The sequence below is a fragment of the Aegilops tauschii genome, chromosome 2 (genome assembly GCF_002575655.3).
Source record: "Aegilops tauschii subsp. strangulata cultivar AL8/78 chromosome 2, Aet v6.0, whole genome shotgun sequence".
NCBI lineage: Eukaryota > Viridiplantae > Streptophyta > Magnoliopsida > Poales > Poaceae > Aegilops > Aegilops tauschii.
This window is the reverse complement of record NC_053036.3, coordinates 526,058,182-526,071,349: the sequence shown is the minus strand read 5'-3', so window position 1 is coordinate 526,071,349 and position 13,168 is coordinate 526,058,182. Positions and strand designations below refer to the sequence as shown.

Below are 13,168 nucleotides of genomic sequence, written 5' to 3'. Positions count from 1 at the left end.
AGGGCCGCGTTGTCGTCATACTTGAAGTGGAGGGTGCACCGCCTGCCCAGCCCGCGCGCGCTGGCAAACGTCTGCCACCCGCGGGCTGCGTTGCTTGCGACGGAGAGCTCGACTGTGACCCACGAAGCCTTGCTGCAGCAGTCGTCCGCCTGCAGCCAGAGCCCGCCTGAACCTGTGGCCGGCAGCTCGCCAACGAAGAAGCGCGGGAGCTGAAGCCAGGTGCCGGCCGGGTTCTCCGACCACACGATGAACTCCGGCAGCACCTCCGCCGAGTGGAAGCACGGCCGGGGAGGCCGTGCGACTATGGCGCATCTCCCCTCATTGACGGGGCTGCCACGACATGGGCGACTCCCGCCACGCGAAGGGGCGTCGCCGCGGCCGCGGACGGCCACGGTGGGGGTCGCGGTGTGCTTGTGGGGGCCGCCGCGCCCGCGCTTGGGCGGCGGGGAGCCGGGCCCCTCTTGGCGAGCCTTCCCCTTCTCCGCGGCCGACAACCTCTTCACAGGCGCCATGGATGTCGCCGCTAGCAATGAGACGAGGAAGGAGAAGCGAGCAGGAAGAGATGAGCAACGGGGGCTCCGCCCCCCTCCTCTTTTATAGCAAGATAAGGCCAACCGGCGATCCCCACGATCACAGGTAATGATGATATTTCTCTGCATGCAGCAGGGACTCATCAAGTCGGGTAGTTGCCGAGGCAGTGTGGGGAAGCGGAGACGCCCACGTCCAATCAATCGCCACGCGTCGACCAAGGCCTAGGCTGTTGTTACCTGTGGCGCTCCGCACTTGCCCTTTGGCTTCGCCTCGAAGCCAAGTTCGAGCGTGCCTTAGGCCCGGGGGCTACTGTCGGCCTCCTGGGAACGGGGGTCCCCAGACTTGCCTGCCTGCGGCCCACGGCGGGGCTCCACCAACGGCCCTATACGGCCCATCTTCACCAGCAAACACTCAAGACCGTCGCGAGGGGCCAAGCCTCGCGAGGGGCCAAGCCTCGCGAGGCGGACGACACAAGACCTCCTTGGGAGCGGCCTCACCAGGCTGGCTCGCGAGGGGTGGAGAGATCAAGGCAAGGGACACCTCACGAGGTTCTTGTGATGCAAGCCATGACGACTGGAGCCAGGCGGGTGCTAGCGCGCGCAGTGTCCTCGTTTCCTCTTTGGTGCTAAAGGGGCAAGCACAGGCGAGGAGTCCCGAGGCATCAGGCAAAGGTTTCCATATCGGTGCAACGAGACCAAGACCAGCAGGATGGCAGGACGAAGGTCACCGTGGAGCCCAAGACGGCGTCACCACCAGAGCCTTTGGCAGGCAAAGACCACCTTTAGTCAGGATAACTTGTACTAGTTGTCTCCCTTCGAATTTGGCCGTTGTTGGCTCCCTTCCCGCTCAATATTTGGGGAGAGGACCAGGGCCTCTATAAATAGGACTAGCTACCACAGTAGGAGGGGAGGAACCAATTGAGATCATCCTCACCCACACAAGTTCACCAAGCACAAGAACACCTCTCCTCAGGAGGCTGTTCTTCCCCTTGTACTGTTCATCCTTAGCCCAAGAGGCAATCCACCACACCACACTAGAGTAGGGTATTACACCACAACGGTGGCCCGAACCAGTATAAATCTCGTGTCTCTTGTGTTGCAGGTTCGTTGAGCTAGGCCTTGAGATCGCGGTGAGGCTGAGGGTGTGATTAGGTAGGGGGAGATCTTCGTGCGCACCCCAGTGTTCGAACCTCAAGGGTTTTGCCGGAACCCGGAATCCGACAATGTCCAAAACATCACATGTCCACATATCACATGTCCACTTCAAATTTGCATATAAAAGGAATAAAAATATAGAACTTGAAGAAACATGCAAGAAGTCATTTTTCTTCACAATATTTGAAAGTAAATTCAGCCTACCTAAATTTGCTTTAACAAGGAAGAAAATATAGAACTTGAAGAAAAATTCTGCCATTTCTTTTAACTACAATTGCTTAACCCTAAATTTCTGTCCTATTTTGAAACCTATGGTTCATAAAAACCTTGCTAAATTCATAACTAAATAGATAACCTAATTAACCTACTGCCCTAACTAAAAGCTAAGTAAATTAACCGAAGAACCCTAGCTAGCAGAGAGAGGAGGAGCGGTGGGGGGCTTATAGAGGGTGCAGGGGCGAGGAGGCAGGCCCGACGACGGCCGAGGTTGGCAGGGGAGGAAGCAGAGGAGGGAGGCGTGGCGCGTCGGGGTCGGGGCCGGGATCGGGGGCGAGCGCCGGGACGGGGTCGGGGCCGGGGTCAGGGGCGACCACCGGGACGGGGGGCGAGCGCCGGGGTCTGGGGCGAGTGCAGGGGCACGGCGAGGGCAGGGCTCCGGCGGCGACGAAACGGGGGAAGAGAGAGAGAATTTGGGGCAAATGAGGCGGGAAGAAGCAGAGAGAGTGAGGATTTTGGGGGTTAAGTCAACGTAGCAGTAGCGCATTTAGAACAAACGCGTTGTAGCTAAGTTAGCTATAGCGCTTTTACACAGACAGCGCTACTGCTAATACAGGTTGCTATAGCAGTTTTATAGTGAAAGCGTTACTGCTACCTTGACTAGCTGTAGCGCTTTTTCAGAAAAGCGCTACTGCTATAACCAGTACCTATAGCAGTTTTTCTGTTTGTTTCTTCTATTTTCTTTTCCCTTATTTTGTCTGACTTTTCTTTTCCTTTTTTCCAAGAGCAGTGAACGAAGGGAAGGTGATACAATGTATATAACTAAGGCGATATATATTGCATCATTTGACAGTTAAGTATGTATACAAAATAGGAACATATATATTACATCATTTGACCCATGCAAAATGGCTAAGTGTGTACACAAAATAGGAACATATATATTACATCATTTGACCGATAACATACGGTTCCTTAGCGTTGAATTTTTCGTTTTTGAGTGAGCTTCTTTCCCTTCTTGTTCGTTGGAGAATAATTGAGCCCCTCATTGTGACTTTTCCTTTTCCATCGAGTACGATCTTTCTTAGGTAATGTAGTATTGATTCTTCTTTTGAGGTATACTTCATCGTCATCACCATCTTCCCTCATTGGGTTGTCGTACTGGTCGTAGTCTTCCTTGTTGGCGACTCCATCCATTCCAATGATGCTCCTTTTGCCTCTCCTCACGACAACACGGCTGGGATTGCACGGGTCGGTTATGAAGAAGCATTGTGTCACGTGCTTAGCGTGTACCCATGGCTCGTTTTCTGTGATAGCGTTCACGGTAGAGCTCTTGGCGTCGGGTATAGTCATGGTAGTGAAATACCGGTTTTCTCTTTCGACATTCTTAGCCCATCTGACACGGAACATCGTCACGTGGTGCAGTCCAGAGTAGTCAAGCTCCCATATCTCCTCGACCCTTCAGTAAAATCTCTCAGTTGCACCATTGTCGCTGCCGGTCATGCATTCCATCGTCACCCCAGAGTTCTGATCATCACTGTCCATATCTTTGGCCTCCGTGTAGAACGTGTATCCATTGATATCGTATGCCTGATATGTGTTAAGGTTGGGCGAGGGGCCATGTGCTAATGCATATATGAGCAATCCGTCCTTAGAGCCCTCTTCCGGGGGATTAGCAATAATATGCTCTTTGAACCAATGCAGGAAAGTGGAGTTGTGCTACCCCCGGTCATGATGCTTCTTTGCGATAATTTCTTTGTGCAGTGCCATGAAAGGATCTACCTCGTCTAGGTGTTGTAGCACTACCAAGTTTGCTCTATCAAAGTCGTTGCATCAATCTGAGTATGCCACGTGTAGTTCCCTGCGACCGTTGGAGTGACCTTCTCCTTCGAGCCTCCCATCATGCTTGTTTACGGGCAAACCAACACCAACACCAGGCGGCTGGTCTGCGCCATATAGAAAATTCTCGCAGAAAGAGATGCACTCTTGTGTCAGATAGCCCTGGACGATGCTTCCATCCGGACGGGACATGTTACGAACGAATCCTTTGATGATCCCATTCATCCTCTCAAACGGCATCATGTTGTGCAGGAATGACGGCCCCAGGTCTATTATGTCGTCCACAATATGGACACACAGATGCACCATGACGTCAAAGAACGCGGGCGGGAAGTACATCTCAAGCTCGTTTAGTATCACAACGATCTCTTCCTATAGCCTTCGGAGTTGCTTCACACTGATCGACTTTTCAGAGATGACGTCGAAAAAGTTGCAGAGACCAATAAGCGTGTCACGGACGTGCTTGTCCATTATCCCTCTAAGGGCAACAAGTAGTATCTGCGTCATCATCACATGACAGTCACGGGACTTCATCCCGTTGAACCTTTTCTTCTGCGTGTCTAGATATCTGCTTATCTTGCCACGGTAACCGGAACTAACTTTAACTCCGGTAAGGCACTTAAAGAATTGATCGATCTCAGCCTGACTTAAGGTGAATCAAGAAGGGGGCAACAATCCTCCTCCTTTACTTTCTTGCCCTTCTTCTCCCGCGCATCTGTCTCCGTCTCTGTCTTGTCTGACTTTTTACGGGGCGGCATGTGCAGATCTTCCCTGATATTCAAATCTTGCAAGTCTTTTCTTGCCTTCGGCCCATCCTTGTTCTTATCCGGCATGTTCATCAGTGTCGCGAGCAAGCTCTCAAGGACATTCTTACAGATATGCATTTGATCAAGGCAATGAGGTGTGTCGAGTTAGTGCCAGTACTCCAAGTCCCAGAATACAGACCTCGTCTTCCATACCTTCAGCAGCGGCTCCGGCGCCTTTTTCATCGTCTTTCCCGACACGGGGCACTGTTCCCAGTTTTTGAACAGCCCATCGATTTCGGCGCTGCTCCGCTTACGTGGAGGTCCTTGATGCTCAGCGTGACCATCGAATAGATCTCCACGGTTTCTCCACGGGTTGTCTTGATCGAGCCATCTTCGATGCCCCTTGTACACGATTTTCCCAGACCCGCCATCTTTCCTTGACGTTAGCTGCTGAGACGTCGTATCATCCATGCACCGCGTGTATCCGCAATATCCATGGCACACCTGGCCTGCAACATATCCGTAACCGAGATAGTCGTGCACCATCGTGATCAGCGTGGCTCTCATGTAGAAATACTCGCCTTTGCTGGTGTCCCATGTCTTGGCCGGTGTTTTCCATAACATGTCTAACACCTCTTGAAGTAGCCCCAGATACAGATTAATATTATTTCCTGGTTGTTTCGGCCCTTGAATCGGCATGCTCATGTGAATGTACTTCGACTTCATGCACAACCAGGGGGGAGGTTGTACATCCATACAAACACGGGCCATGTGCTATGGTTGGTGTTCTGGTTGCCAAACGGAATGCCATCGGTACACGCGCCGAGCATGATGTTCCTTGCATCACATTCGAAATACCGATAGAAGCCGTTCAACGCTCTCCACTGGCTTCCATCCTTGACGTGCCTCAGCTTCGGATCATCTCCATCGCCGGGCTTCTTCCTCTTCGCGTGCCAGCGCATGAGCTTTGCTTCCTTGGGATCTACGAAATACCGCTGGAGACAGGGAGTGATCGGTAAGTATCGAGAAGCATTGCACACCGGACAGCTTGTTTTTTCGCGTGCTCCTTCCGATAAATTATGCAATCGTTGATGCATGCATGGTATCTAACGTGCGGCAGATCAAGAGGGCACACGATCTTCTTGGCCTCATCCACACTAGTAGGACATAGATTCCCAGCGGGAAGAACATCCTTTAGGTACTTGAGATGCTCATCGAGGCTAGTGTCGCTCCATTTGTTTCTAGCCTTCGTCTTCAGGAGTTGGAGCGTGAAACTCAAGCGGGTCACCTTAGGATTGCAACCATCATACAATGGAGTGTTCGAGTCTACCACCAGTTGCTGTAGCTTAGCCTCCTCTCTAGAAGCAGCTCTCTCAGTACTCGTCTCCTTGCGAAGCAGTGCTTGAACATGAGGGTCCCGCACGATTGAACTTAGTACCGACGAACTTTGCGGCGTGGAGTCCACGTTCTCTCCGCCGCCATGTCCGGCCCCTTCTCCGCCGCCATGTCCGGCCCCTTCTCCGCCGCCATGTCCGGCCCCTTCTTCGCCGCCATATCCGGCCTCTTCCCCGCCGCCATTATCGATCATCTCTTCGTCTTGCCCCGTGTCATCATTGCCTGCCCCTTCGGCGTCCTCAACATCATCATCCTCATCTTCAATTATCCACCGAGTATAGCCATCCATGAAACCAGTCATGAGCAGGTGCGCTTCGACACGACCTTCGTCATAGGGGTTGAGCCAAACTATCCCTTTGCATTTTCGACACGGACATAAAACCTCGTTCAGGTTATTTTCTTTCATGTCCTGCACCGCCGACCGCAACCACCTGTCCACCATCGTTCCACTGATCATCATGAACGCCTACACGGTAATAATAAACAAATTAATTATAAAAATGCGTGCATGCATCAAAGTCATACAAAAATTCGGCATGACCTTCCATAAAAATAGGACATATAGATCTAGAGTTTGCCCGGAATTCGCCGCAACGGAAATAAATCGACATTTCGGCAAAACATAGGCAATTCACAAGCACAATTCGGCGTCAACTCATGCCACACACACAATTTCCATCATATCGCCCGATTATCATATCGCACACACATACACATATTTCCATTCTTGCAAAAGCATGAATTTTTAATCACCTATCTCGAGATCGAGCAGACGGTGGAGATGATGATGTAGTAGGGAGATCAAAAGTGGACAGAGCTCTTCTTGACAAAGCTAGATCTAGTTAGGGGGTACATAGGTCACTTCACTAAATGCTACATCTACCTAGCTAGCTAATTTGGGAGGAGACAACTTCAACTAGTGGAGGGGGAAGGAAAAAGAGAAGGAGATGCATTAATGGAGGTGGTGTAGTTAACTAGGAGTAATAAAGAGAGAGAAAGGTTGGTAGAAGGAGAGTAATGGGGGAGAAGTAGTGAGGAAGAAGCAAAGTGAAGGAGAGAGGAGGTGGGAGGTGGGGAAAGTGAGGAAGAGAGGATGGGGGAGGGGGAAGGTGGTATATGCTGCGGCTAAAGTTATAGCAGCAGCGCGCTTCTTGCACACACACTACTGCTAAGCGGGGCCCGCCATGTGGCCAGTTTCAAAATTAGCGGTAGCGTCACCAAAAAAGCGCGCTACTAATATTTCTTTATCAGTAGCGCGGTTATCCCGAGCGCCCTACTGCTAAGCCTAGGGTGGCGGGAACTGCCAGTGGATTTTAGTAGCAGCGTGGTTCCAGCGGGCCACGCTACTGCTAACCGGGTAGCAGTAGCGCCTGTTTCGCTCCCGCGCTACTGATAATTAGCAGTAGCGCTTGTTTCTGTATCGCGCTGCTGCTAAAATTCTATGTATAAGTTTTCCCTAATAGTGACACCTTCTTCACCGCGGTTCTAATTCCAATTGACGGATACGTAACTGAACCCGCTTGCATTAAACTCAAACTCTCTGAGGCTTCTCACTCATTTCAACTCACCTCTACGCACACCCCCCCCCCCAACCCCCATTGCCTGCGACATTCTACTAATGAACACCACGGATAGAGAGACTACCATCGCCACAGCCCTCCTTGTTGGCATGGACGACCATGGACAGACCGCGCAACACTACAAGGTCACTGCTCATGATACCATTGAGTTGCATGTGTTGTGCACAACGAGAATCACACAGTGAAGGACACCGTCGCCTTGTACGAGCAATGGTTGCAGTAAGAAAAGTACAAGTTCGTAGGGTAGACACTGAGTACACCTGTAAGCATCTTCACGAGCGACAATCGTTCGCCGTCCTGCAACTATCAATGCCAGAACACGTACTCTTCTACAATTTTTGCAGGGCGAAGGCGCGGTGTCAGGGCTGGATGATTTTCTGGAACGAAAAAGGTTAACTTTCGCTAGCATGGACACCAACGGAGACAAGAAATTCCTTCTACGGTCTCTTATTGTAATTCCATGGGAGCATCACATCGACATCCAAAAGGAGTTCTAGTTTAAAGGCGGTGGCAGAAGGAAAAAAGGCAACCGCTCGGCTTTAAATTAATAAAGCCTATACAGGAAATCTGACCCACGTATATCTCAGCCATTCCATATTGTGAAAATGAAGGAGGGGGGGGGGGGGGGGGGGGGGGGGGGCTTTGCAGTGAACCAGACACAAAATTATTCAGTTCCCACTATAAGTAAGAAACAAGTTTAGGCCACACTGTAATCCAAACAACTTCACCAAATAAGGTATGCGTAGACGAACATATATATCCTAGACCTACTAGATAATGTTACATACAGGTGGACTAGAGCGGCTGGTCCAGGATCCAACGGTTGAACATGGCGTAGCACCTCTCGGGCTCGTACTGGGGCGCCGTGTGCCCGGCTCCCTGCAAAACCAACCCGCAACAACAACTCAGAACCGACAATCCATGAATAACCACGCGCAGCACATACGCGGTCAGAAAATGTCACTACCTTGACGGTCGCGAATGTCAAGTTGTTGGAGTAAGTTATGGTGAATCTGCATGCAAACCCAGGGAAGACAAAGCAGAGGCATCACTGTTAGCGAGTGAGAAAAAACAGAGCAGGCAAGGCAATCGAAATGCAAGGATGACGAACCCGGCAGACTGGCCGTCGAGATGCCAGGCCCTCCAGTCGTCGACGACGGGGAAGCCGAGCGACCTCACCCACGCCTGCGTCCCCAGGTGCGGCACAATCGCGTCGTGGTCGCCGCTGCCGGCACCAATCAAGAAACTCAGTCAGGTTCCAGCTTTCAGCCGATCAATTGCCCCAGTTTGTTTCAGTTGCAACGAACGAACAAACCACCTCGAGGCGATACGGTATCCGAGTCTCTGTTATTACCTGTACACCAGCGCACGGTAACCGTTGACGGTGACGTTCCGGTGGTACTTGATGCTGCTCCCGATGTCCACGGCGTACGGCAGGTCGCCGTCGTGGCACCTCACCCACTCGTCCACGGTGCCGTCCTTGATCCCCAGGGCGTCTCGGGTGAGCGCGTCGTTTGCCCAGAAATACGAGAGATAAGCCGTGTAGCTCTGAATCCATGAGTCGGGTGTGTAGCATTAGGTCAAACTCAAGCAATGGAAACAGATACAATGGTGAGAGGTTGTGGCTCTGTATGTTGGCTTACAATGCAGCCCAATGGCACACGAGGCGGCGGGTGTTTTACTCGTTTCCCCGTTACGATTACTGCCTCCTCGCTTAGGATCTTCCGGCCAGCACCAGCTGACTTGTCCGTCTCAGTGCCTGGTCTAGGAGATGCATAAACGCATTTGTCCAGCAAAATTTGGGCGGTCATAACTTCGGAGAGGAGCTGCAATTTGAATTGCATACAGTACATACACAACCTTCAGTCAAGTAATTTGAATTGCAGCGTGAAAGTATTTGTAGGATATCTCGTTCTTACATTATTGAAAGTGCCTAGAGATTGAGCACACAGTGTATTTCTAGGATTCATGTAGTCTTCTCCTTGGCAATGCCCCAATATTGTCTACAGAAGAAAAAAAAAAGAGAGACAGAGTAACATGCATATCATTTGCAGTGCAGAAATTTTTTATGCGTGCAGATATATTGGAATAAACGGATGTGGTTGCGTTTAATTACCTCATATAACTGATCTGATATTATACCAAGTCCATGAGCATACGGCACTCTAGAGCTAATATCAATGTTTTCGCCGGTACCCGGGTTGCCTGCCAGATAGCCCTGGGAGCGAGGAAATTAACGTAATTATGACATGCGATATATCGACGTATATGCAAACTCTTTGGCCAAAATTATGATGGTTACCTTGAGATTAAGGATGGGGTTCCTTCCAGCTTCGATGCCTGCAGAATACAAATCATGGACATATAGTTGAACTAGGTGAGCTTAATTGAAAATCGAGGTTGAAATTTAGTCAGTTATACATTTGAGAATCTAAATACCTACCTTCTGAGATCTGTTGAGCGATAAACGGTACAAGTTGTCCAGCAAGAGAGTCTCCCCCGATGTAGAGAGGGTTTGCGAGGAACTCGGGATGGTCAGTGAACCACTAGACGTTGTCACGTGGATTGAACTAATTATTAGTATTCAATCCCTCGAAGAAAAACAATTGTACTAAATCGAATTAGACTAATTAGTGGATCGGAGTAGCCACTGTACCTTGATGAGGAGTTCATGGAGCTGCAACGAGGTAGATACTTCCCCGACATCGTAGCCTTGGGGTCGCCTGGAGAACGAAAATCCTGCCCCGACCGGTGTATCGACGAAAAGGACATTTGCCACCTGCATGCAGATGGACGCCGTCAACACAGGAATGATCCGGCATTGCATTTGCATATGATATGTATGCAAGAAACAGGACCGACCTTCGTCCATGAGTAGGGGTTGATTTGCAGGCGCGGTATGGTGCCGTTGTAGGGCTCTGCGACGAACTGGAATGGACCTGCAGTTGCCGTGCACATGCATGGAATAATATGATGTCAAAGAGTAATGGCATCGGCCAGCAGTCAACTCCTGAAGGATGCAAACATGGTGTACCGATCTCCAAGGCGAGGCCGCTGAGCACGGAGCAGCGGTCGCCGCCGGTGAGCCAGAGGAGGAAAGGGGCCTTGTCGCCGCCGACCTCAGACTCTACGAAGTAGTAGAACAGCTCTGTGCCGTTCTCCTCGTCCACCTCCACGTACCTTGAGTCGACAATTAATGGAGTCGATCAAGGTGATCCGCCTTGGTGCGTGGAGAAACCAAAATTAAGCTGAAGAAGAAAGCGAGAAATGGGTACCCGGTCTCGAGGTGGAAGGGGAGGCGGCCCTGGAAGCCGGGGAGGCTGGTCACCACCTTGGAACTGGAACTGGAGGCTGCACCGGCGACGGCGAGCTGCCGCGGCGGGGTCAGCGCGGCCGAGAGGAAGAGGCAGAGCAGCAGCCGCCCCCGCCCGTTCATTCTCGGAGATGGGTAGTGGCGAACCGCTTCCTTTTGCTCTGTTTCGTAGCTCTCTGCAAGGGAGGCTGAGACGACAAGGCACCGCCTTGTGTAGATGCCAGCAGAACGACAACCGTGGGCCTGATCTGCGTGAGACTTTTTCAAATGTACGATCTTATACTATGGGATGACGGAAGTAGTATAATATTAGTGAGCATGATCTGCACTCTTATCTCTTTAATGACAGCCAAATTAGATTGCTAATCAATATATCATGCGTTCGTTCAAAAACAAATTCAATATATCATGCGTCAGGCGTGGCTGTTTGTCTCGACAAGAAAAATGGATCAGATCAATCTCAAGATAAGTCATCACGCGACCCGCCAAAAAAAGTCAAATCGTGCACAGCATGTGCAATATTGTAAGTGGTCACACGGCACACAGAACACGTTCTTATCGACAAGGAGGCAGAAATAATAATGTACTCCCTCCGTCCGAAAAGTTCTAGATACATCTCTTTTTATCTATTTTAATGACAAGTATTTTTGGATGAAAAAAGTATGACTGAACAATTCTGACTTTGATCATTTGTTTTGCACATTATTAGTTTAAAAATATTGCAAAATTGCAATCAAAAGAGGCCACCTCTAATACATATCTGATGGGCTAAGGTCTATCAGAAAATATTCTTTTCGCTAAGCGTATATAATAAAACAGAGTGAAAGGGTCCATCCCAAAACGAAAGAGGTACTAACTAACAATTGAGTCCTTTCGAACCACAGGAGATAGTTGCCCATCATACAACTCACCAACTTTACATTTCATGCCAAACAACCTGCATGCTAGTCCCTCCATAACATAATATAAGACCCTTTTTTACAGTCTTATATTATGTTACAGAGGAAGTATTAGATATCTAATGCTTGGACCTGAAATTCTTAAACACGCCTTGTATTTGAACGATGGAGGATATCTTTGTCAGACATGCTTAGTTATCCAACGGAGTATCTTGCACATTTAAAGACCTACTCTAGTCTACTTTGGCTTAATTTACAGTTTTACACCCCACACTCCAACACCCCTTTAGAGCATCTCCAGTAGACACCTTAAAATCGCAAACTGTAAAACCGGGATACGGGTCAAGAAAAATGCATTTTAAGGATTCATTTTAGCTACGGCCGAACAGATACTGTAAAACAAACTGTAAAACTGGGATAAAGAGCTCCATCCTCCGGTCCAGCCGCTGCCGGCCTTCCCTCAGCCAGCCGCGCCGGCCGCGCCCAACCTCATCGATCGCGCCCCGTCGCCAGCCGGCCATGCCCCGTCGCCCGTCGGCCGCGCCTCGTCCCTGCCGGTCGCGCCCCATCACCACGCCGACCGCGCCCAGCCTCGCCGGCCACGCCCCGTCGCCTCCGCCGTCCGCGCCTTGCTCTATTGCCAGCCGCGCCGGCCGAGACGTGCCCCTTTGCCTGCCGCGCCGGGAGAATTCCGACAGCCAGGCTGAGGTCATGGGAGGCCACGGCGATGTCGAGCTCATCCAATTCAAACCGGCGGCGATTGATTGCACCGTCTAGCGGCCTTTTTCGGTGTACGGTGATGAATTCCAGCGAGTTTAGGGCGGATTCCAGCAAACTCCATGGCTGCGTGTTTGCTCCGACGAGGTTTGACCGGTACACGGGGCCCCTTAGATTCGGCCTTCCAACATCCAAATGTAAGGGTTTCGGGTGTGCATTTTTTGTGGCCCTTAAAAAATTTATGGGTTGGACCTCTTTTACAGTTTCTGTTCTGGACACTTTTTTCGACCAAAACTGTAAAACGCAAAAATTATAAAGGTTTGACCGCTTATACGGGGTCTGCTAGAGATGCTCTTAGGGCCCTCCTTTGAAAAAAAACAGACGAACAGAAGAAAAAACGCCATAACTGGGTGTTAAGAAACATGCTGCCAATCACGAATTTTGAAGTCCCAAGTTTAAACACGTAAAATGCACTCCCACTGTCCCAAATTACTGACAAGTAATTGAGGACAAATCTAAGACAAGCAATTCGGAACCGAGGTGATTATAGAAACAAAAAGAAAAATTCAGGCCTCCAGGACATGGAGAGGCAAAATCATGTACAGTAACAGTGACAAGATTTGGCCATTTCTCATGATAGTACAACTGAAAAGATCGGATAAATTAGAGGAAAGCTAGGAATGTGTAGTGTGTTGGCCATTTTTCCTCGACAACAGCAAAAGCAAATCAAGAAACCAAAAAGCATTTACTCTAGTTTGTTCCTCAGCAGAACCAGAAC

General features: G+C 50.1%; 1 protein-coding gene across 1 annotated transcript; it reads right to left on the bottom strand.

Moving 5' to 3' along the window:
• Positions 1-8,102: 8,102 nt before the first annotated feature.
• LOC109772217 (serine carboxypeptidase-like 7) lies at positions 8,103-11,015 on the bottom strand. The gene is made up of 13 exons (XM_020330910.3): positions 10,737-11,015; positions 10,496-10,641; positions 10,324-10,400; positions 10,118-10,240; positions 9,905-10,007; positions 9,764-9,801; positions 9,578-9,679; positions 9,381-9,464; positions 9,105-9,287; positions 8,816-9,009; positions 8,573-8,686; positions 8,429-8,474; positions 8,103-8,340 (listed from the first exon to the last, which is right to left on the bottom strand). The coding sequence occupies exons 1-13, from the start codon at positions 10,895-10,897 to the stop codon at positions 8,257-8,259; spliced, it is 1,455 nt and encodes a 484-aa protein (XP_020186499.1). The 5' UTR covers positions 10,898-11,015; the 3' UTR covers positions 8,103-8,256.
• Positions 11,016-13,168: the final 2,153 nt, after the last annotated feature.